The sequence below is a fragment of the Tachypleus tridentatus genome, chromosome 3, assembly GCF_004210375.1.
Source record: "Tachypleus tridentatus isolate NWPU-2018 chromosome 3, ASM421037v1, whole genome shotgun sequence".
Lineage (NCBI taxonomy): Eukaryota > Metazoa > Arthropoda > Merostomata > Xiphosura > Limulidae > Tachypleus > Tachypleus tridentatus.
Genome location: NC_134827.1, coordinates 96,302,312 through 96,326,280, shown reverse-complemented (window position 1 = coordinate 96,326,280; position 23,969 = coordinate 96,302,312). Strand labels below are relative to the sequence as shown.

General features: G+C 31.5%; 1 protein-coding gene across 1 annotated transcript in view; it reads right to left on the bottom strand.

Annotated features, from left to right (window-relative positions):
• Nucleotides 1-3,024: 3,024 nt before the first annotated feature.
• Nucleotides 3,025-23,969, bottom strand: part of LOC143247524 (uncharacterized) — a 78,134-nt gene continuing 57,189 nt past the window's right edge. Inside the window, 8 exon segments of the mRNA XM_076495783.1 lie at nucleotides 3,025-4,335; nucleotides 4,568-5,368; nucleotides 6,753-7,082; nucleotides 9,786-10,062; nucleotides 10,192-10,403; nucleotides 12,507-12,713; nucleotides 15,278-15,391; nucleotides 20,619-20,738. Of these exon segments, the coding sequence (XP_076351898.1) occupies nucleotides 4,063-4,335; nucleotides 4,568-5,368; nucleotides 6,753-7,082; nucleotides 9,786-10,062; nucleotides 10,192-10,403; nucleotides 12,507-12,713; nucleotides 15,278-15,391; nucleotides 20,619-20,738 (2,334 nt within the window). The 3' untranslated portion in view covers nucleotides 3,025-4,062.

Sequence of the window (23,969 nt, the reverse complement as noted above, 5' to 3'; positions counted from 1 at the left end):
TAAAATTACATACCAATCCCTGGTCGTTCTCATTATATATTCACCATGGCAACTATATCTTCAACTGGTTTTCTCGATGTAATCAGAAAAGATGGATCAGGGAGCCAACTCTTCTATGAATGAGGCACATCACAGGGATAGTTGGGAACTGTTGTATAATACTGGTGATTAATTTATTACAGTACGAATTGTATTAGCTGGCCCACTATAATCCAGCTTGGTTACATGAGCTGCAGTTTATAAGTAGAGTAACCAGTCTACATCAGAAAATGCTATGTATAAAACCTTTGAGGTAACTTTTTTCTTAATGATGTATTGTTTAAATCAAAAATAAGCAACTAATGCATCATTTATCAGTAGCTTAAAGTTTACAATAATAAAATTTTATATAAATTAAGATAACTGCTGTTTAGGAGAAAGGCATGTAAATAGTAGAAAATAACCTCTTCTCTCAAGCCTCAGTAATGGTTTAAGTTCAACAACCACAACAAAACTAAACATGTGGAATAATAATAATGGGAATAATCAAAACTTTTCACAATATTAACCAATAAATCATTACTTTGTCAGGTTTGTGGAGAGACTAAAGAAACTTTTAAAAAGTATATACAATAAAGGACAAAACACATTTTATCACCAATGGCAGTAACATTCCAAGCCATTAAAGTTACAATTGATATTTCATTTATTAATGAGTAGGACTGAACAGTGATGTATTTTAACGACTGTATTAAATATTGTCCTCCTGCTTTTATATACAAAACCAAATATTGAAAGTTTCACTGTAAAATTTAAGTGTCTTAAATTGAACTTTCTACAATGTTTTGGATAGTATTAATTAATTTTTTAACCAAATCTTCATTGAAGAACTGAACTAGTGGAGAAATTAAAACATATCTTCAAATAGTAGAACTGGTTTACTACACTTTTTGTATTATTATTATAAATATGAAAGTTTGTTTTACAAAGAAACAGACCAAGCTTGTTAATTTGTGTGTGCACATGGATGTTGTAAAGTTTAAAACTAAAGTGCTTGTTGGAACACTATAGAGACCGTATGCTGCAGAATACATACAGAAACACATGGGAATTTACAAGTACAAAGTGTTTGCTCTGGTGACGAGATTTAAATTTTATATGGCAATCTTGTGAAGAACGTTAATTGTTTTTGGAGGGTAATTCTCTATTACTGAGACCAGAAGAATAAAGTTCAACTGATGAAATTGCAAGATCAAAGTGTTAATATCTCTTCTTCCTAGTAAGACGAAGAAACCATGTGGTATTGTTGTGATTAATCTTTCCCATATTAATTTATTACATGCTGTGCTGTCATAAGTTCATTTTTTTTTTGTTTCATTAGCAAACCTGCTGTGAACTTTGAAATGTACATCACTAAGCTTACAATTAAAATGCCATATGGTTTCTATAGAGTCCCATTAAAAACTAATTCACTGAATTATACTTGTTTAACAACAAAAAATCAGTTAGTTTAAGCACTTAGTAAATTTACTATGTTTAATATCCTTAATTTTAGAAACTGCAGTGTTCAATGTCCCAATTCCCTAACAATAAATTTCACTTTTAGAAAAATAACCTTTGTTATCCAACAAGTGTGAAAAAACAAATCTTCAGATGAATTGCATTTTCCTAAATCTGTAAAATGAATGAAATAATTTATGTGTTGTGAATGCATAGGGTACCATTTTTATTTATATTAGGCTTATAGTTATTGCACAAATTAAGACTCACTACATTGATCAAGCCTCATACCCAAGACCACTGATAAATAATTACACTAGACTACCAAAAACCATCCATTCAATGTTAGAATCAGTTGGTTGAGACTTTCTATTTGGGTAATTCCAGGAGAGTAAGTGTGAAAGTTGAAATGATTTACAGGAATTGTTTCTATACCAAATATCCATCATTCCCAGCAACAACTGTATACAACACTAGGACTTGATATAATGGCAACATTAATATATTTAAATGAAGAGCACACCTATGTACACAATAGCATTTAAAATATTTGTAGGGAGACAATTAATAAGAAAATGGCAATACATTAAATTTGCATGCTTTAACCTTTAGTAATTTGGTTGCTTGTGTCACAGTACCTCACTAACAAACCATTTTCCTGTAAGGCATAACACTTCCCCACTTTTACTTGTTTCAAAAATGGTGTAGTTACATGAAACTTATTTCCCAGTTCCACAAACATTTTAAAATTTTGCTACAACTAAGTTTCTTTAAAAACAAAGATCTCTTCAGTCTGACTGAACCAAGGATTTCATTCTCACTGTGCAGTTTATTATTTAAAAAAAAAAAATCCATTCTGTATCTATAAACATATGGTTAGCTACTTTTTCAGATTACATGTTAACAAAAATGGTTAAATTTCAAGAAGCCAAAAACATGCTATTTATTGGAAGTCCTACATATCATATTAAAACAAACAAGCACTCAGCAATATTACATAACACTTCCTAATTTGTAACAAACATTTGTGAAACAGTTACAGGGATTATGTTAATTACTGGCAAACACAATACCTAAGAAATAAATTTTGTTTCTTCCTATGCAAACCAATAATTCCCTATGTTTGTGAAAGTTGCCCATGTCATTCTTGGGTGTTGCACCTTGTTTTATTTATTTATTTTTTATACAGCATTTGTGATGTATGTACAGAAGTTTTAAATAATTCAGATCTGTATATGGGTGGTACAATCTTTCTCTCGTACATGGATAACGCCGTATCAAGTAAAAACTTAAGACGTTTTCAAAAGTGACAAGTTTTACTTGTGTGAAATGATGTTTTACACAATTTCCAGACTGAAACATGTGAATGAAAACTGAAAAAAAAAAAAAAAAGCGTTCACACAATCTACGCTCAAAAGATAAAGAAAGAATTACTAGCTAGTTGTAGTACAAATACAGTTTTCAAATTTAGGAATTCCTTAATTTACCTTGAAATACATACATGCACGACAACTGGCCATAAATATTCACTGCACAAGACAATCCTTATTAATTACAGTGCTTTATTGCAGCAAAAATCAACTACATATATTAGTAGTTGGGCCAAACCTTACTTTACAGAATTGTGTATCATTCGACCCCATCAAGTAAAGACAGAGAGGACCAGTGCCTGCATGCTCGCTTTTTTTGTGTAGCAAGCCTACACTACATAGGGTAATTTACGACACTTGTATAAAATGCCAGACTGAAACTGTTGATTTTGGTTTTACATATGCTTGTAGAAACAAGTTTGGGCAAACAGTTACAGTCCCTTGCTACAATCATTCAAAACAATAGAGACAAAGCCTTAAGCCCAACTAGGTAGAAGATTAATATGCCACACCCGAATTTCTCAGTAACCTATGTATGCAATACAAGAAGCACTGGGGCTTGAGTGCTCTTGTTTTACATAATTTTCTGGTAATCAACTGTATGTCAAAAAGAAAAAAAGTGCAATATAAGTCTGGAGGAGGGTGGGTGGGGAAGCTGAGGCACAACATGGGCAATGTTTGATCCTCTCTCTACATAACTGACTTTAAACGTGAAAGACATACAATGTCACCTTAAAGATAAACTTAAAACCATAAAGAAACATTCACAATACAAGGGGTAATGTCCATTAGCCATTTTGGTCCACAGAATGGTAACATCCCTTCACCTGACAGAGATCTGTCACCAGATTCCCTACCCCTGCCATACTGTAAATCCCTGGGTAAATGTGCAGTTTGAGTCTCTGATCAGTTCACGGTCGGTCGTGTTGGTTGGAGCTGGTTATGCCACAAGTCATCTCACTGTGCTGAAATTAAATAGAATCTACAAAGAAATTTCTATAATTACCTAAGGGTTATGAAAAAGAAGATTTCATCCTAATGCCCCAGTGGCATGAGGCTACATATTTCCACTTTTTAATGAACAAGTTACAATAAACATTTTGTTCAAGACATCCAGTTTATAAAGAACTCAGAAAGACACACGAGTTCACAGTAGCCATAAAAGTAAAGAGGACAATCAAGTTGGAGTGCAAAGCTCACTAAGTAAGAAAAATCACTCTTCTAAGATTTCTCCATTATCAGGAGTGTTGTCACTGCTTACAATCTGGGTTTCAGAACTCTCAGACTTTTCTTCTTCCTTGGAACCTTCTAACTCTATCTCGGAGTTGTCGGAAGATATTTTACTGGTGGAATCGTCTTCTCTGCACGACTTGCTGGTAGGCCCTGCTGACTGAGTGAAAAACATCTGTGTCTGTTGCACTGCTTCAGCTCGAAGCTTAGCTTGCTGGGCCGATGTCAACTGCGAAACAGGCTTCCCACCAGATACCTGAGAATGGGGAAATGTTGTTAAGAGCATTTTTACATTCAGAGTTTGAGTAAGATAACATGAATGTTGTTTGAAAATCTAATAGCACTTGCAAAATTAAGACTGCTGGAATGACTATTTTATTGTAATAAAGCTAGGTAAGTAAAACAGTAATTCACAACATTCATTACTTACAAAAAGAACAATTATAACTTCTTTTGTAGAAAATTAAAGAACAAAAGAGAGGACGTACCTGATTGCGAACCCCAACTTTTGTCTGAGACTGAAGATGAACAGCAGGAGTCATATGGCTAGCTGGACGTTGAATTGGGTTCGGATAGCAAGAAGCAGTTCCGGGATTAGTGGATGGTGAACTGTTGCGGACAGGAAATACCACAGGTGGTCGAACCACTGGTGCAGAGGTAGGGCCAAACTTTTGCTGGTTAAATGAGTATGGAGCTTGTCTGGTTTGTGTTGCCCCATAGTGAGAAGGTTCATTCATAATTGATGCTCCAAGCCTGGCTCCACTATTAATTCCTGTAGCTCCTGGCTGATTAAGAACTTTATTTGAGTGCAAGGTAGCAGCCCCTGCAGCAGAGACTGGAGTGTTTCCAGGAAACACACCACACAGTGACACTGAAACTGTGTCCAAAGTTGGAGAGTGGGAGCTAGATCGTAATGAAGATGATGATTCTGCTCCAGAAGTCATGCTGTTCACTAAAGGCCCTTTGAACTGGTGGCCTCCAAACCCTCGAAAATTCTGGCTAACAGCAGAGGATGATGAAATCATCCCAAGTGTTGCCTGTGATCCAAAACTCTGCAAACCAGGAAATTGAGCCTGTTGCTGAAGAGAAGACCCTGGATTGGCAGTTCCTGGCTGCTGATAAAAACTAGGTCCTGCCTGAGCCTGAGGAGTAGACGAATAATAAGAAGTGGTTGGGCCAGCTTGAACAGGCTGTAGTCCTAGTCCAGTAGGGGGTGCTCGGGCTTGGACTAGTTGTGATCCAAGTAGATGAGAGGCCTGAAGATTTTGCTGGGCATTAACATTAAGAACCTGTTGAAGAGAAGAACACATCTACTCTCATTAGATATTCTGATTTGAACTCTATAGTTTTCATTACAATTTCCAGTTAGAAGCTACGAACAACAACAACAAAAAATCTTAAATTATTTCAACACTTTTTCTTACAATCTTCACAAGCAGCTTATGAAAAATATTCATAAATGTTGTATAAAACTAAAAAACTACCAACTCGTAAAATACATTACACACAGTAACTCAGTACAGCCTCACCCTATTACTGAACTGGAATGCACAGAACAAAATAAATGTATAACTGACTTGTTTTAAAAGTCATTACACTTTGAACACTAAGGCTCAATTCACTCAATCTAATTTTACAACAAGCAATTTTTGAAATTATGTATTATTAGGTTAGATAATGAAAATATTCTTAACAAGGCACACTCTTGAATATTTCATGCATTATGTAGTTTAATACTGTAATACAACTGTAGGTTCACAAAGTAATTTACAACTTGTGTGGTAGGATTCTACATTAAGCATGACTTAGAAGTCAACAAACAAAATTAACCATAGTTGTATACCATTACAAACTAAACTACTCAGAATGAACGATTTTGTTTTATGATTTGCAGTCATCATATTTACTCATCAGATTCCCTAATTATTTTTGTGGTGATTACAAAGTTGGTCAAATTAATCTATTCCTTTTTTTATTATTATTTACAAGAATGAAACATTATTTCTTTAGGTGGTTAAGAGATGCAAACCAAATCATTTTGAATGTTAGATAATCAACACTGAGTGAAGAAAAATCTTTAATTAAGAAGTAATTAAAATACAAGTCTTATAACTTGTGTATTTTCATAAAAGTTTTACTATCACTAACCTCTTGGTTAGTTTGATGGTTATAAATTATGCACAATACACCTATCCCTTATGCAAAGATTGTCACAAGTTTGATGCAATTGGGTTAAAAAATAAAAACCAGGTAATATCAGTTGTATCCCCATGGTCTGAAAGAATTTAAATTGCATCATAGTTACAAAATACTCTTCATGCATTAACAAAGGTTTACAAGCATTTTCATAAACAGGAATCAAATCATCAGTAGTTCACAAGTAATATATTTAAACAAGGGCACAAACAGAGGATTTATAAAGAAATTGAAATATTCCAAAATATAAAAAGACTAAAAAATCAAAACTGGCCATGGTATTAACTTTAAAATGTTAATACTATTAGGACACACAAAATTAAGTTACTGTAAGAAATTATAAAACTACATCTAGAAATCACTTGTTTTAAATGTACATAAAAATGAACAATTCCCACACTAGTCCACAACACTTTGGCAACTCAGTAAAAGGTTTCACAACACAGAACCATATATGCTATCTGCAAAGTTTGGTACCTGATTTGAATTTACATGCTGACCCTGTGGGTAGGGTGGCTGAACTCTAAATTGGTTTGATGAATAAAGGTCTCCAGTTTGATGGGCACCAGGTGGTGCTGGTGTCTGCATAAAGACACCTTGTTGACCAAATGCACTTGAAAGTTGTGGCCCTGGAGCTGCTTGATGAGATAAACCATAATTTCCTAAAGCTGTTGCAGGATATCCATGTGTTGGTTGAGTGAACTGGGCCATAGCAGCTGCTGCAGCCACTGCTACTGCCCGCGACTGCTGGCTGAGCACTTGGGAACTATCCATTTGTAAGGGTTGATATAATCCTGTCTGGGGAAGCTGTGTTAGGAAAAACACATTTAAGTACTGATAAAAGAAAAGAAAAAACCTAAAAACTCTGTATAATGCAGGTTCTTATTAGAATAAAGCTTTATAATACAATATCACAATATTAAACAAAATAACCTAAGAACCATACAATTTATAAAAAACACTTTTCAAACTTACATTTGAATATTTTTGACTAGAAAAATTATTTCATCTATCTTAAAAACTATGTTAATTACATTCAGAATTCTATCAAAGTACTGATTACAAACAGAAAAAAAGAATAAAAAAATCAAATGAACTAAATGTTGTAAATAATGTAATCCACATCATCTTTGAACAGTAAGACAATCACAATCTTAATTACATACCTTTCTCATTTACTGAAATATTTACCATTTCTGGATGAAAGTCATAACAAAGAGACAAGTTTTCACGTGAGCTTCATCACTCTGACCAAACCCACGACCTTTTCGTACTCAAGACTTCATACATTTAATATTAACTTTTAATACAGATACTGTTTATACTTCCACAAAACTTGCCAGTCTATCAGTAAATATTACAAGCCTTTCACATACAAATAAAACTCAGTCACAGTAAAACAGATTTAATAAACTAAAAAAAAGATGTCTTTGAATATACAGTATTTAGTTTGAACAGAAAGTGATTTTCACATTAAGATTACAAATACTATCTCAAAAAGCCTTACATTTCATTTGTGTAATCTTTAAAAACGTGTGTCCTTCACATTTTTCATACCCTAATTCTTAAAAAGATTGGTCAAATATGACTGACATAACCACACACAAAATACCAACTTAAAATTACTCTTTTCTTTCCAGAATGACTTCATATCAAATGTAACATGAAACATTTGTTTATCTTAAGTAGTTTTAAACTTCTAACACTATACAGGTATTTAAAATTAAGTTTTATTGTATTATTGCTCTATGAACTGTGTTTAACCACTATTTGCACCATTATAATTGTAAATCACTTCGGAAACATGTAGATTGCTTTATGCTATCAAATTACATTATCCATGAGCTTCTCAGATGCATGCCTCATGAAATATTTTGCTTGTCTATCCATAAAGATATTTTCTACTTCCCATTTTAGTTTTATAACAAAGAATAAAAATGTAAGAAATAATGTTTTGCTCTCAAATATCAAATGACAGTTCACTCAATTTTAAAAAATTAATGCTAGTAGTGCATTAAATGTTTACTTAAATGATCCAAAAACGTTTAATATAAAAAAAAAAATTTCCTCTAACAATCAATTTTTCTTGTTTTCTAGCTATGCAACAATAGCTGTAACAAATTCATCCATGCTAGTTATTGTGATTCAGGAACCAAAGTTGAATTAAGTGAAATCTATTATACCATGTTCAGAAGACATAATACTTATCTTACAGATAAAAACCTCGACTTTCTAGTGGTCACAGATAATACATAATTAAATGTAAAAGAGAAGTATGAACACATCCTCAAAGAGAGAATGTGACAGTGGGGGGTCTAGTTTTCTATTCAACTCTTTTGACCTCAGTATCTTTTACAGCATGACAGTTCTAGTTTTATAATTTTTTTTTTACAGTCTTAAATTTCACTTGATTATAGAACTAAGTAGAAAAATCACACCCTCTATTACAGACTTTATTAGTAGTTCTCTCCATGTTTAATCATATAGCAACTACAACCAATAGAAAGTCACAGTTTCCACTGTGTTACAAACAAACATCAAATTAACTTACAATACAACCCTAGTTCCCATGGGAATCACTAGGACTAACTTAGATATGAATTTTTAAACAACTCATTATGTACCTTGGAAGTCAGCAACATTGAGTTACAAGGTACCGTCTGCTTTTTATATGTCACTATGTTCTTTGGTGAATTATTTAATTTAAAAAAAAAATTAATGCACCACTATCATCAGTACACAATATGCAGGCTTAAATGTCCTCTACAAATGACAGCAACAAAAAGGATTTGGAAGGTAATTTTTATTATTACTACTACCATAAATTAAAATGTAAAAATCTGGATCCTTTCAGGAAGGAAAGACAGTTATATCAGATACAATAAATAATTAATGAAAATAATTCACAAGCAGCACAGAATATACGCAATTAATGCAAGTTTAATCTGAGCTACACGACTCACAAGTTACAACTCAATGGCACAGACAGTAGTTGAACATGGTTCAAGAGTCAATAAAAGTTATCATTAGATGTATACTGTTCTGAGTTTAAACCTACTTAGAATAAGTTAATGTAGTTTCATATTACACTCTGAAGTCATTATTGAAAGAAATAAAATTTATTTTAGGTTTATTTTGATTTTTGGTGGTGGTTACAAGGTCAGCAATTAATCAGAAAATGGGAGGTGCATCAGTATGAGTTAAACAAATAACAAAGCAAGAAGCTGGAATCTTATTCAGTGTTTCTCACTGGTTGAACAAACAAGCTTTTACAAGGAATAGGAACCTATGAGTAGTCACAGCACCACTGTCATGTGACAAAGAGCAGATTAAGAATTTGTTTAAATATTTGCTTTTGAAATTAAGGAATTATTTAAATTTAAATAAAGTTAAATTTGAATGTAATTCTTTAAAAAGGTCATGACATGTACATTCTGACTTGCATATATCCATAAGTTTCACTAACATTCTTTATTAGAAGTCTGTTAACATAGACAACTTCAAACTTACTTGCTGAGATGAATTAAAGAGAACTGTTGGTGGGCTTGGGATAGCAGGTATTCCAGCCACTTGGACAGAGCTAGCTAGTCCTGCTATGGTTCTGATGCTGGCCATGGCAGTCTCTAATCCACTGATGGGTGGAGGACTGGCAACAACAGCAGAGGGCTGACTAGCCAACTGAGGTTGAATTTGCTGTGGTTTAACTTTACAAACATTCAATTCACAGCTTAGGGCAGTCTTACTTGACACAGGAACAGGTGAATTCTGCTGTAACGGAGAGCTAGATCTGCAATTAGAAAACACAATTTATAGTTATAGAATTTACGGAAAATATTACATGTTTGTTACATTAGCTGGTAATGCAGGGTTTTTATATCTAATAATAAAAAATTGTGTTCATATTTAATATTTGTACCTGAATGCTATTTTCACACTTTCAATTGTGGCAGAAGGATTGTCTCTAGGCTGACATTTGTCTACACTTGATGTGAATGACTGATCCACTGAATTAGAAATGGAAGCAAAACTGGAGGAAGTATTTACTGAAGATGTGTCATCTGAACATGGAGTGCTTGCTGAAGGAGTGTGTTCTAGTAATGTGGGTAATGGTGGGACTATCTCCCAGACCTAAAATAATTGAAATAAGACACAGTAAATATCAAAACAATTTTACACACACACAATCTGTTCGGATACTATCAAATACACTGAATCACCCACAAGCTTCTTGCATACATGCCTCATGAAACATGTTATATTATTGTTTATTTTACCTAACCTTAACTAAGAGATCCTTTACATTTTGTTATTTTTATAATAAAATAAAGAGAAAAAGTACTTACGAAAATATTTTCAGCTCAACTATCCATGACAATAAACCATACTTTAAAACTAATGGTGGTACACTAAATGTTTTACTGAGTTAAGTAATGCATCAAAAAGCATAGGCTAATACCATGCAAAGTGCAAACAATTAACCCCTAACAGTCAATAGTTCTGGCTTTCTAACTATGCAACAAGAGCCATTACAAATTCATCCAAGTTTGGCGTTCCTGTGGAATTCATACTTATATGTTCAGAACGTAATGTTATACAATAAATCATTTGACAGACAAAACATTTAACTTTGTTATCTATAACCAATAGAAAGTCAAAGGTAAGTGGGTGTGGCAGGTCTGATTTTATTTTTTGTATTTGATAGCTCTGAAACAAAACAACTGAAGGCTATGAACAACGAAGATTTTGTACTCAGTAATTTTGTACTTCTTGAAGGAGTGGTGTACAAAAGAGAAGAGTGGCTAATTAAAATGTGTTGCATTATACTAGGAGAAATTATCGATTAATACTGCCTTGTAAAATTGAGGGGGGCAAATTATACAAAACTATTTGCTAAAATGTGTGTAATATGAATGTTTAAATTCAAAATGCAAGACATGTCTAATCAAAGTAAAATATAGAAATATTTCCCATCAAATAATTACAATCCATAGTTTTAAACACAATAAACCTACATCACCATTTCTTTTTAATTACCAAAAATTTGTTAAGATTTATATAAGAAATACGCCACCTTAAAAATACACCAACAGTGATTCTATTGGCTTTTCATAATCAATTTACAGGTAACTTAAATTGTAAAAGATTGTTTGTTACATTTCATGCAAAACTACAAGAACGCCACTAGCAAGTCCATTCCATCCACTGTCAGCTCTGTCAGACTTAATAGTGGGGATTGTTTGGTGGTGGTAACAAGATGAAAGCCATAGTCTAATGCACAATGTATTGGAAAACTTCTGGCCTAGCTAAATGTGACATGAGGGTTTGATTGTACAGTTACAGCTTATTCTATAGGTGGTTGTCTAAATTAAGTACACAAAACCATTAATACCTGAACTATGCTACAATTGCAAACAACCCTGAACCATTTTTTAATCTGTACAACAAACAGGATCTTTACCACTTCTACTAAACAACTCAGTATTTATTTTTAATCTTTATGTCTTCTTAGCTTTCCACATAGTTTTATACCAAAATTAATTAATTTCTGTACCTGTATTGGTTTAACTGTAAACTGAACTCAATTATACTTATTTTACAATAATATATTCAAAATTAGATCCCTGGTTACTTTTTTTGTGTTGTACTGTAATTAAACTTCGAGACTACAGAATTATTTAAAATTCTACCCATGTGGATAATGGTACCCTGTGAACCATTAGGCCAAATGAAAGTTGCAGAAGCATTTAATATTGTTAGAAAGGAATTATGAAAAATACAAGAAAATGCTTGTCAAAATATAAGACAATTGGCATAAATGTTTAACAGTTTTCCCTTTACAATAACAGTATTAATTTTCTAAAATTAATGGGATAAGAAAAAAACACCAATAAAGATCAAATACAATCTGTGGTCTAAGGAAGAGCATGGCAACAGATGAAATCAGAGCAACATAACGGCTATGTCACACTGTGGGTTTTTATTTTAATAAAATATTACTCAAAATCTCTGTAGCTATAAAAATGTTTGATTGTTATTATAGTTTAGTACTTCAAATATATCAATTTCAAATATTTAACCGTTTAAATAATGGGTTTCTCATTTCAACATCACTTTTCCTTAAAAGCTACAACTGGTTTGAAAACCTTTCAACACTATCACATGAAAAGGTTAAGATACATTTGATATTCAAAAGTTCCCAATATTTTAGCTTTGTTTTCTTTTACAATTCACCTTTTTCACAGATGCTATTTTCATATTCAGTTCATCAGCAGAAGGGGAAATGGGAGACTGAACACAACCACTGCTAACAGAAACTGGAATAGCATGTCCAACAGTTGTACTTTTATTAATGGCAGTGTTTGTTGGTTTTCCTTCTGTTAAGCGGGTAAGTTCTGAATCAAAAGAAAAGTCCAGTTTCATATCTGTTCCATCTTCTGCCTGTAGAAATAAAAACCTTGTTTAATTGAAAATACAATTTTCACTACAATAAAAAGAAATGTGTTTATACCTACAAATATTTTATCTTTTGTACTATGGATGTAATAAAAACCACTGTATAAAACTTGTGTACAGCAAGAACTGGTTAAACCACTTTCTCATATGTATGGAAGAAACTTTTACTGTTAAGAGTGACTGATGGTTTACAAACTTGTTTTACTGTTGATCACAGAATTAATACATTTTATTATTCTCATATTTCTTAGTACAAATATTACAGAACAAAATGCTAAGCAAGTTTTTATTGTGCAAAATAAGATCTTAGAAATCCAAAATTAAGATTTTTCACAAACCTTCATAACATTTAAAAACTGCTGGTATGGGTACAAAAAACACTAACAGAGGAGCGAACAACGTTTCAACCTTCTTTGGTCATCGTCAGGTTCTCAGAGAAAGAAAGGGTTACTTACCGGTAGCTGACCACGTTTCAAGACAGTTGTGTAAATGAGCGTAGAAATGTAGAGGGCGTGTTTACATGTTGGATATATTTATTAATATAGGTATAAATGTGTTCCTTTGTGTTGGTTTATTTTGGGCTTGAGTTGTTGTACAAGTAAGGTTTTCTTTTAATTTTGCATTTGTTTATGTTTGTTTGTTTAGTATTTGAGTGTTTTCTATAGTTATGTTGTGTTTATTTGACTTGTGGTGTTTGAAAGCGTGTGAAGGTGACTGTTCTTTGAATCTGGTTTCCTCTTTTTTTTTTAACTTGTTTCTCCAATATAGAAGTCGTGGCAGTTATCACATTGTATTTTATAAATAATATTGGCGTGGTGTTTGTCAGTGTAGTTTTTACATAGTATAGACACTCTCTACCCATACCAGCTGTTTTTAAATATATAATTTTCTTTACAAGTGGGTTTTCTCGTCATCACAATACTTGAACATTATAATAAAGTGTCACTACACATCTATATAAATAAAACCTGAGTTTTTCTTTTACACAAAATGCCTTGAATCATTTTGGATAATAGATCTGTTGCATCTTTAAACTGATTATATAAATTTATAATAAATTGCTATAATTTTCATTTATGACAATTTCTAGAAAACATCCCTGTATCATTTATTGTTTTGAAGATTTCCTTTTCCCCCCTTCACATACTAATAAGCTTCACACATTTTATATCCTATAATGTTCTGATCAAATTCCTTTAACAGGTTTTCAAACTTACTGTGCAAGATGTGCTTTTCTTTAGTCATTAAAAGTCCTGCCAAAACAATTCAACTGATGAAATGTTTTTAAAGTAATAGTTGAGTTTTTAACAAGTAAATACCAGTGATCAAAATATTTGACAACCTTGTTAAAAGGGGTTCTTTTATGAGAACAGCAATGGTCTCTAGATCATTGGCATACTTAAGTATGTTCGTTTTGTAGTAGCAGTATTTCTAAGTATATGAAAACAAGTACGTTTTAGAAACTATCTCAATTACCAATAACCATTATATGCTTTAGGACTTAAAACTGTAGCATGTTAAAAATTGTAGCTTTTTAAATTTGAATTGTTTTTCTCTATATATTATAAAATCATTTATAACTTTGTTTTGCAGATTTATGAAAATGACAATTATTAAACATTTGATAAAACAATAGAATGATGTTTAATATTCTTGAGCAAATAATTTATGTATTCAAGATTACAGACCCTCCAACACTGTGGTCTCAATGGATGAAATAACTCCAATTACAAATAAAAACTGAAATTTATACTATCACAAATCATCACACTAAGTTCAACACAAACTTTTGAATACCTTCAAAAACTACAATCATTTTAAAACTCAATCATAATAAATCCATTGCAACTTTCCTGACTTCTATTATATTAAGTCAAATGTTAACAGCAATAACAAGCATCATTAGTCGGTACTTAAGAGTAGATACAAGTTTGTATGTATCTACAAATAATAACTTTAAATACAGTGTAACAAATAAAGATAGTCTACTTGCCAAACATGGCCAAGAGATAATCATGTAGATGTCATTTCTATAGCATACATGTCCCCCTGCCTGCAGCTGTTTAGTCACTGCAGCAGATCTAATAGTATGCTAATTAAATGCAATTCTCTCCATATGCTTCAAGTATACAGATCATACTTGGTTTGTCTGTTAATGGTCAATTAACAAAGAAAAGCTTATTGCATATTCAAGCAAATTGTTTGTTTCTCAAACTAATACATTTAATCATGTAAACCATAGCAGTAATTTACATTCACAATATTATACCATTCTTACAACTTAGATGTCAGATTTAGAAGTTTTGTACAGGTTTATTCAAATTAATATAATTAAAAATTATTAAAACATCATCAAAACAGACCTTTCACCTAACTAGAAGTTGTTTCAGAAAAAAATACCACCACCATCTAATATACTTTAAATCTACACAAGAAATGCTTAAGCCAGAATAGATTAAATGCATGTTTTATATAAACACAGATGAATCAGATTTTGTTGGAAGCTTCAGCAGTATTACTGGTAGTGAAACATCCAGAGTCTAGCTTACCTTAACACAAGTTACAGCTAGCGAGAGAGATTTGTTTTGTTCTACCCCCAGATCCTCTTTTGTTTCTAACAAACTACCGCCAACTGCCATCAAAGGTGTGTTCTCTGTGGATTCCTGCACAAACACAATCCGATCCTCACTTACAGTTGATGTGTTTACATGTATACATATTTTACACTTAGGTGAGAGGGCCACTCAGGTACACAAAATATCATCAACATCATTGGATTGGCTCTTAGATATTCATCACAGAAGTCCTCCATACAAAAACTATTATACTTTAAATACATTCAACCTCTACAAGGTAAATTCAATAAAAGCTAGCTTGAGTGTAAACATTTTATGTTCTAGTAACTTTGACAACTCTCACACTGCTAAGATTTGTCAGGCATAACTTCCACTGTAAAGTCCTAATTTATACTAAAGGTACACTGTTTTGTGGAGTGCATTTTTTTTTGCATTAAAAACAAACAAGTTTTAAACTCTTTCAGATGGTTACTCCAGAAAGCACAAGAGTCTGATAACAGTAAGAGAAATTAAAGTTTCAACTGTTACAACAAAGCTAGGTACATCAGCAGAAATACTTTTATCCACTTCCATAGTTTTTTTGTTGTTTACTAATTATTCTATATGTACAATCATTTGAAAAAACTTTCCTTACTTTATACCATCTTTAACAAAAGCACTGTTTAACCACATCAGAACCAGTACATGAATCTTATCTAAACCATTTTGATAAAGCATCATTTAAAATATGTTTCTCTCTTACCAAAATAATTTGTATCCAGTAACTTGCTCTCTAAAGTAATTCTAAAAAAAACAAACAAGTTTTTACAACTTTGTACATGAACTATAATATGCAAGGAATTTTTTCCTTCTATGCTTACTTATGGTCACTAGCCTTACACTTTTTATAGCTTAAAACAGAATTACATTCTGATGCAAACCTAAATGTTAATGATTTTGGACCTTGCAAACTTGTAGAAACCAAAAATGTTTTTTTAATCTGACATTGTTTCATTAACATGCTTCATAAAAACTGGACATGTACATACCTATTAAGTGCATGTATATGAATACATATGTGCATGAATTGGTACACTTCATAAAATTGGACACGTGCCTCACTGTATCAAAACACAAAACTTCAAAACAAACAAACAAACAAACTTACAGGACAGTTTTCAGGCTTCAGAATCCTTTGTGGTGTATGCTAACCATTTATTACTGCCTATTACTTCATTAGTTATATTTGTTTAACTGCTCCAGGTTGATTTATAGCAAAAAATTAAAACTTAAGAATAGCACATCTCAATAATGTACAATCATATGAATTTAAACTTTTAGAACAGTTATTACTTTAGTTAATTTTTAAGACAGGAAATACACACACACACACAAATTATGTAACTCAAACATTTTTCTCCTTATCATTGATGTAAATCAAAATAAGCAAAAGGACCTAAGTTCTAGATGTATGTAGTTAAGTAGATGAGAGTAGGAGTGTAGATTAGTTGTATCTGAATTTTCAGAAAGCCTTTGTGAAGATCACATGAATAGCTTAAGCAGTAACATTTTCAAAGAATGTCAAAAGATTTAAAAAGGCAAGATTTTACCCTAATGACACCACATCTACCATCCAATGAAATTCTAATCTTTGTTATTTCACTTTGCAAAGCATCTTTTATCAGACATTACCAAGCTTTTACTACCAACAATGCAAAACAAGTCCATAATCATTGGGATAAATTTCTTTTAAAATCATTTAAAATATAAGTAACAATAGCCAAATTTGTTTTCTTGCTCTTTCCTTATGGTCCATCATTTTTCATTAACACAATGTATCTTAATCTTGTTCACATCTACCAACTCTTTAGTAAGAGGAACACTTTAAATTACCACTGTTACAAAAAAATTGGAGAAAAAATAAAATGCAACAACCCAGCCATCTAATAATCTGATACTATCCTCTATCATTCTTTAAAGGCTGAACCTCACCATCATAATATTTTGCTTACCCTAACTTATTTAAAGAACTACTGTTACATTTTTCAGGCAACTTTTTTAACACCCTTTTCAATTTCCAACTTGACAAACTCCTGGTCATTTATAATTTTCTATTTCTTTCATAATAGTCAATTTACATTTAAAATTTATGATGCTCTTGTAATTGTGGATACATGGTCATATTCTGTGACTTGTCAACCTCAATGAAAGACTAAAAACACTAGTACAAGCTTTTAGTATATATTACAAATATTTTGTGCAACAAAACTCAGGTTTTGTAATTAAAACTTTTTATAATTTTAATATTATGTAACAAGTACTTAGTCTGACTGCAAGGTGATTTATGATAAGATTAAGTACACATGTTAATTTTAAGGCCTAACTTTAATTAGCATAACCTCAAACTTCCTTGAGCTTGTATTTTCCCTTCCTTAACCACATACATTTGATGGACTTTGTAATCCCCACAAAAAATATAAAAAATGCTATCTTCTCAGCAACAGAAAATTACAAGTATACATCACAAAATTATTTTGCATCATGTTTTCTCAATTAAAACTTCAATTTTTATATTTTAGTTACTTTAAAAATGAAACAAAAACAAATATCAGTACTCATATTTGGCCTAAATTGTTTTGTAATGGTACTAAATCTGTAACAGAGTAAAAGCTACATCAGGCTATTCACAGTATCCATCACCAGGAAATGAACCCTGGATTGTAGCACTGCAAATCTAAGACTACAGTTATTCCACCAGCATACAGGACATTAATTTCTATGTATTTCAAAAATGCACATAAGGACACAGAATTACAAAATACTCAGAGTATACAACATCCTATAAGTATAATAATTTTACTGGTTTTCTAACTAAGACAAAAGAACTTCAAAATAATTCCCTTAGCTACTCAATGTCACCTAGGCAAGAGTAACGTGAAAAATGTAGGCAAAAAACTGTATAAAGAATGCAGTATCACTTGCACCCAACTTTAATTTTCAACAAGGAAATATGCTCAATTTGAACATTTAAAAATCCATACAGGTAACCACTGAACAAAGTACACTAACCTTCTGTAAACTTTATCACCATTAAACTCATTTAAGCTACTTAAATCACTATGCATTAAAGATTATATTTAGTAAAACTGGCATTTTTGTTAAGGAACTAATGTTTTGGCACACTGCTTATCAAGTGGTTTATAAGGCTAACACTAAAGAAATGCAAGACATCATTGAATTATGCAATAGGAAAACAACCATACTGCATGCCATATGAAGTACAGGCCTAAAGGATGGTAATACATAGTCACAATATTAATCTAGGAATGCACTTTCAAGAAGATAATTTGTTCCACATATCAGCAGTTGTACTTTGCCTAATATCATGCACCTGTTTCCACTCTAGATAAGTGATCCACACTACACTCCTACTTCAGATATATCCTTAGAAAACAAGTACAACAAGTGTTAAAGACTAAACACCATATTAAAAGTACAAATCATGCCAAATGTCAAAAAACACTCAATTCAGTTTTGTAACACTCAAAGTACAAGTACAAATGCAATGATTAATCATCCCTAATGGTGCACAGTACTGCAAAGCCACCTGTTCAGAAAAAAGTATGCACCACACACACCAGATAACACAAGAAAAATGCACCAACTACAGCAGAACAGATGTAACTGATCTTTTGAAGAAGAGACTTCGAACTTTCCATGGTAATGTATGAAGGATATCTGCTGAAACAGAATCATTACATTCCAGAGTATTCATCTGAAGACAAATAATATTGCATGAAGATTAGTAATGAGAGGAACAAAGATTCAGATCTTTCATGTAGCAAATATAATAAGATCTCTGGACAAGGTGAGAATCTGTTGAAACCTAACAGAAGTGTGGTGCTATGCATTAAAAGGCACCATTCTGACAGACTAAAGACAACAAACACAAGCTCCTGAGAAGTTTCCACACCAAAATACCTTACAAGTTAAAAAGTGACAAAGTGTATTCTAAAAGATAGCTGGTACAGGTATTAAAACATAATTAAAATGAGGTACATCATCACAATGTTTCAACCTTCTTATGTCATATATAACTTTGGCTTTAAAATCTAACTTTGGCTTTAAAACAAGAACAAACATATGCATTCATTAGCATACTGCAGTAGTATCCCACTTTCAACTATACATTGTAAATAAAATGGCAAAAACCAAAAGTTTTATCAGAGACACAACGTAACCTACAACACTGAGGTAATGCATGATAATTATTTGGCCAACATCTATTTGTATGCAAGTTTCTTTACAATTAAATACTTTTACTATTTGTGTTGCCTAAATAGAATAAACTTATGGCTAATATTCAACAACTGCATTTAGTCAGAGAAATATTCTCCATTAAGTCCACCAAAATAAGTTAGTTACATATGTAATCACAACTTAGCTTAACTTCAAAGAACTGTTTTGTTTCAAAGACTTTCAAACTTTGAGTAACAAGTCATTCTCCACATGAACACCTACTCACTATCCCACTAAATTATCTCTGATTATTTACCAAACCCCAACAGTTTATAACATTATATATAAAGTGATATTTAAATTTTATATATTGCTATTTTCAAGGCAATTTCTAGTTTTTCAGTTTGTGTTCTGAGGTCAAAAATAAAGGAATAAGATGTTACACTATCACTACAAATAAAAAATAAAAACACGAGGAACATATGAAAAAACCTGAACAGTTTTTAACAAAATATAAACCCATTCTTTGTAATATGTAAACAAATTCTGGAGAAAAAAAATGCCAATATAATATTCACAGGTAAGACTTCTCAGAGATGTATAAAAATATAATGAAATATATATTACGTGACAAAATATCATTTTTGAAATACCATTGAACCATGAAGAAATATAATTTTCACTAAAGTTTTGAAATTTGGTATGTAAAAAGTGTGCAATTGAAACCTGAAAGGTGATCACATCTTTGGACATGGTTAAAAACATTTGTTAGCTTCTATATTAAAACCAAGGTAAGAGCACATTCACAATATAAATTAAAAAAAACAAAAATACACCATCCTTCATAATTAAAGCCAAAGTTGGCAACCTAAGCTTATTTAAAAACTCTTAGTTTGTTCTTACATATCTTTCTGAAAGGAAGAGTTAAATTAATCAATTATGAAAACAAAAAATCAATTTATACAAAAATATGTAATTAATTACATTGGAAAAGGTTTTTCTTAATGTACCAAATGTAATTTAAAAAAAAAAAAAAAAGAAAGGAACACAGTACCAAAATAAAACATTTACTAACTAATTCACCAAGTTATCCTACCTTTACATTTGAGGATTTTGTGTAGTTTCCATACTGGTCTAAAACTGCATTTTCTGCTTTGAAGTTCTTGTTTTCAAATATCACTGTACTCATTCGTTTGCCACTGTCGAAATCATTTACCTTTAAAACAAAGGAAATATTTCTTTTTCTTTTATGAAATTTGTAAATAAGTGAGGTCTATTTGACCCGTATTCACTTGATAATTAATTAATTAGCTTCAGTGTATTTATTCCCAGGATGTAGTGCTGATGGAAAATACTTTCATTGCAAAATTCCTGCTGCATTTTCCATAACTATAACAATAAAATAATGAAAAAAAAATCAGATTCCAATATTGTGGTGTACAGTGATCAGAACAAAAGGAAGAACTTCAATAGAAAATGATCCAATTTAGTTACATCCAACTATCTTTCAAGTACACACAGAACACTGATAATTCATGAAAATAACCATAACTATAGTATCAAAAGCAATGCCTAAAAGTAACTTTTATTCTACTTGCATAACTTAAAACTAGTTTTCTTATGACAATATTTTATTAGTAAGAGAAACGTCAAATACGTAAATGCCCAAAACATTCATCACTTTAAACTTACAAGTTCTAGCTTTAAGATCTATGCCTCACTATTTTTACATTAAAATATTACATTAATTTTGAACTGATGTTAAATATTGTATTTTTGAAGTCCTTGTTGTAGGAAAACACTGAAAACCAAATAAAGGATAACAAAAGCTGAAAAACAAATGTGGTACTTGTGTTTTGATGACAGCAGGGATTATATGACATAAGACACATTTACTAAAAGTCCAGTAGATTGGAGAAAAATGTTACACAACAACAACAGTTAAAAGCATTAAAAAGTACTGTTTTACAATTAACTTCACTTCAATCCATATTCAATATTGAAATTTGTTTTATCACAAATTTCCAAAATTAGCAAAATTAGTTGTCTCAATTTGAACTTTATTTTGTTGAAAGTTAAATTAATTTTCTTAGCAACATAGTTCATTAATACCTTTCTCCCCCAGTATGAAAATGGCAAATTTCCTTGTTTAATGGGTCTAAGGTGAAAGGAACAGTTGAAAATTGTTGTGAAATGCAAAGTTCTTGGAAAGGGGGGATAATATCACCATTTGAAAGTTAAAAAAATCTTCCTCTTTTATTCAATTATCCTCATTATTAAATCTGAATACTGACAGGAGTTTCTGTACAAGTCAAACTACCTCTGATGCATTTTAGAAAATATGACATACATTTTAGATAAGTCTACAGCTGGAAAGTTACCCAAGTGAGATTTTATTCCTAAATATTTAAAAAGCTTTCAACCACAACCAGTAGTCTTTTTGGAAAAGTTTCAGCCAATCTATTTTAATATATATTTAGTGCCCCAGCTAACTGCTTAAACAAAAATTACCATCAATGTTCCATTGATGTTAAATTGAATAGGATACTGGTTATAATCAGATTCAGCTTACTTATCTGTAATCAACAGGGAAAGACAAATGGAAAATCTTTTCTATATTAATCCCTTAGCTGAGACATGCACCACATGGCACAACTGTAAACTGAAAAACAATTGTTTAACACACCATATGGTGCACTTTAATTTCTTTCAAGCAACAGCCTGCAGAATGCTTATTTTTTGAATTTTGCATACAACTACATGAGGGCTATCTGCATTAGTCCTCCCTAGTTTGGGAGTGCAAGACTAGTGGGAAGGCAGCTAGTCATCACCACCCACCACCAACTTTTGGGCTACTTTTACCAAAGAATAGTAAAATTAACTGTAACATTATAATGGCCCCACGGCTGAAAGGGCGAGCATGTTTTGTGCGATGGGGATTCGAACCTGTGACCCTCAGATAACGAGTCAAATGCCTTAACCAACCTTGGTGGATAATTTATTTCCATACGATACATTTTGAAGATTATCGCACAAAAACAATCTTTGCCTAAAAATTGAGTACACTACAGATTACTTTAAAATTACAATTTTTATTATTCATACAGAAATAAAAACAAAATTTAAATCTTAAAATTCTGCACTGAGCTGTCCTTTTCAATGTAAAAACTCCACAGCTAAGGGATTATTTGGTTGATACAACTGAGCAACGGACTCTAAACTGGCCATTAGTTTTAATACCATAACTTCTGTTTTGTGTATTTTCATGATGTTTCATAAGCTTTTATTGAGCATCAAGTCATTTGCAGACAAAGTATTTTCATTAAAATGTTTTCTATGAATATATGAATTCAAAGTACTGGCTGCTCCAAGCGCAAAGTGACTTTCAAGAATAAAAACATCATTTTAAGACCTTAAATTTGTTTTCTGTTTAAAACCTCAAAACATTTTTTAGTTTGTTTTTTCTCTACCTTAATTCTGGAAAAGTGGCTGATTTAATTTTTATTTTATGCTTCATTAAAATTTGTTTTAAGATAACGCATTACAAAATACTGGTATCCTTAATTATCAATTTTTATACCCTGGTGAGATTGGTATTTAATATGGAATATCAAACAAAGTTAGAAATAAGTAACTGAGTTCGTTGTTCACTTTTAATAATTTAAAAACAGTAAATGTTTGAAGTTAAAGTCAAAAACTAAAAATTCAACTATCCATATTTTGTTTCACAATTCTGAACTTTATGAAGCTGAATCCCAAACCACAAGTAATTTGTAACTCTAAATGTATTAGAACTTATTACCCTTGATATGGAATTAAATTTCTAACTAAAAATCAAAATAAAGCTAAATTATCCCTTGTTTCTTTCCAAAGTGACTTCAAACTATAACCATGTTTAATATTTGTGGCATACCAGTTTTAAATCACTTGGCAACTGGGTAACTTACATCACCCTATTGAATCAAAGCATGAGCTACTCACTTGCATACATAAAGAAACAAAAGAGTTTACCTAATCTGATCTAAATCATTTAACTTTCACATTTTATTTCTATAATAATAAAACAAATACACAAGTATCTATCTGTTGTTGTTTTTTTCTGCCAATAAATAAATTTTTTTTTTAAATACTGATGGTACCACTGCACCAAATTTACTTTATTAAGCATTGTATTAAAAGAACACAGAATAATATGTACAATGCAAAAAATGTTTGAGAGCTTAGCTAAAAAATTTAAGGCCCTTGTTTCATAGTTAGAAATCTAGAAATGCTCTCAGTGTTTCCAGTTGAAATAAAACTGAACAAGAAACAAAGTGGACAATTTTCTGTATAGAAAACAACGTAGTATGTATCTCGATTGATTAAAACCTTGGCTTTTTATTTGGTTACAAGTAATGTAGTATTAAAAATGAGCGAACTGCTAGTAATTTGTGAAAGAGGATGTTAC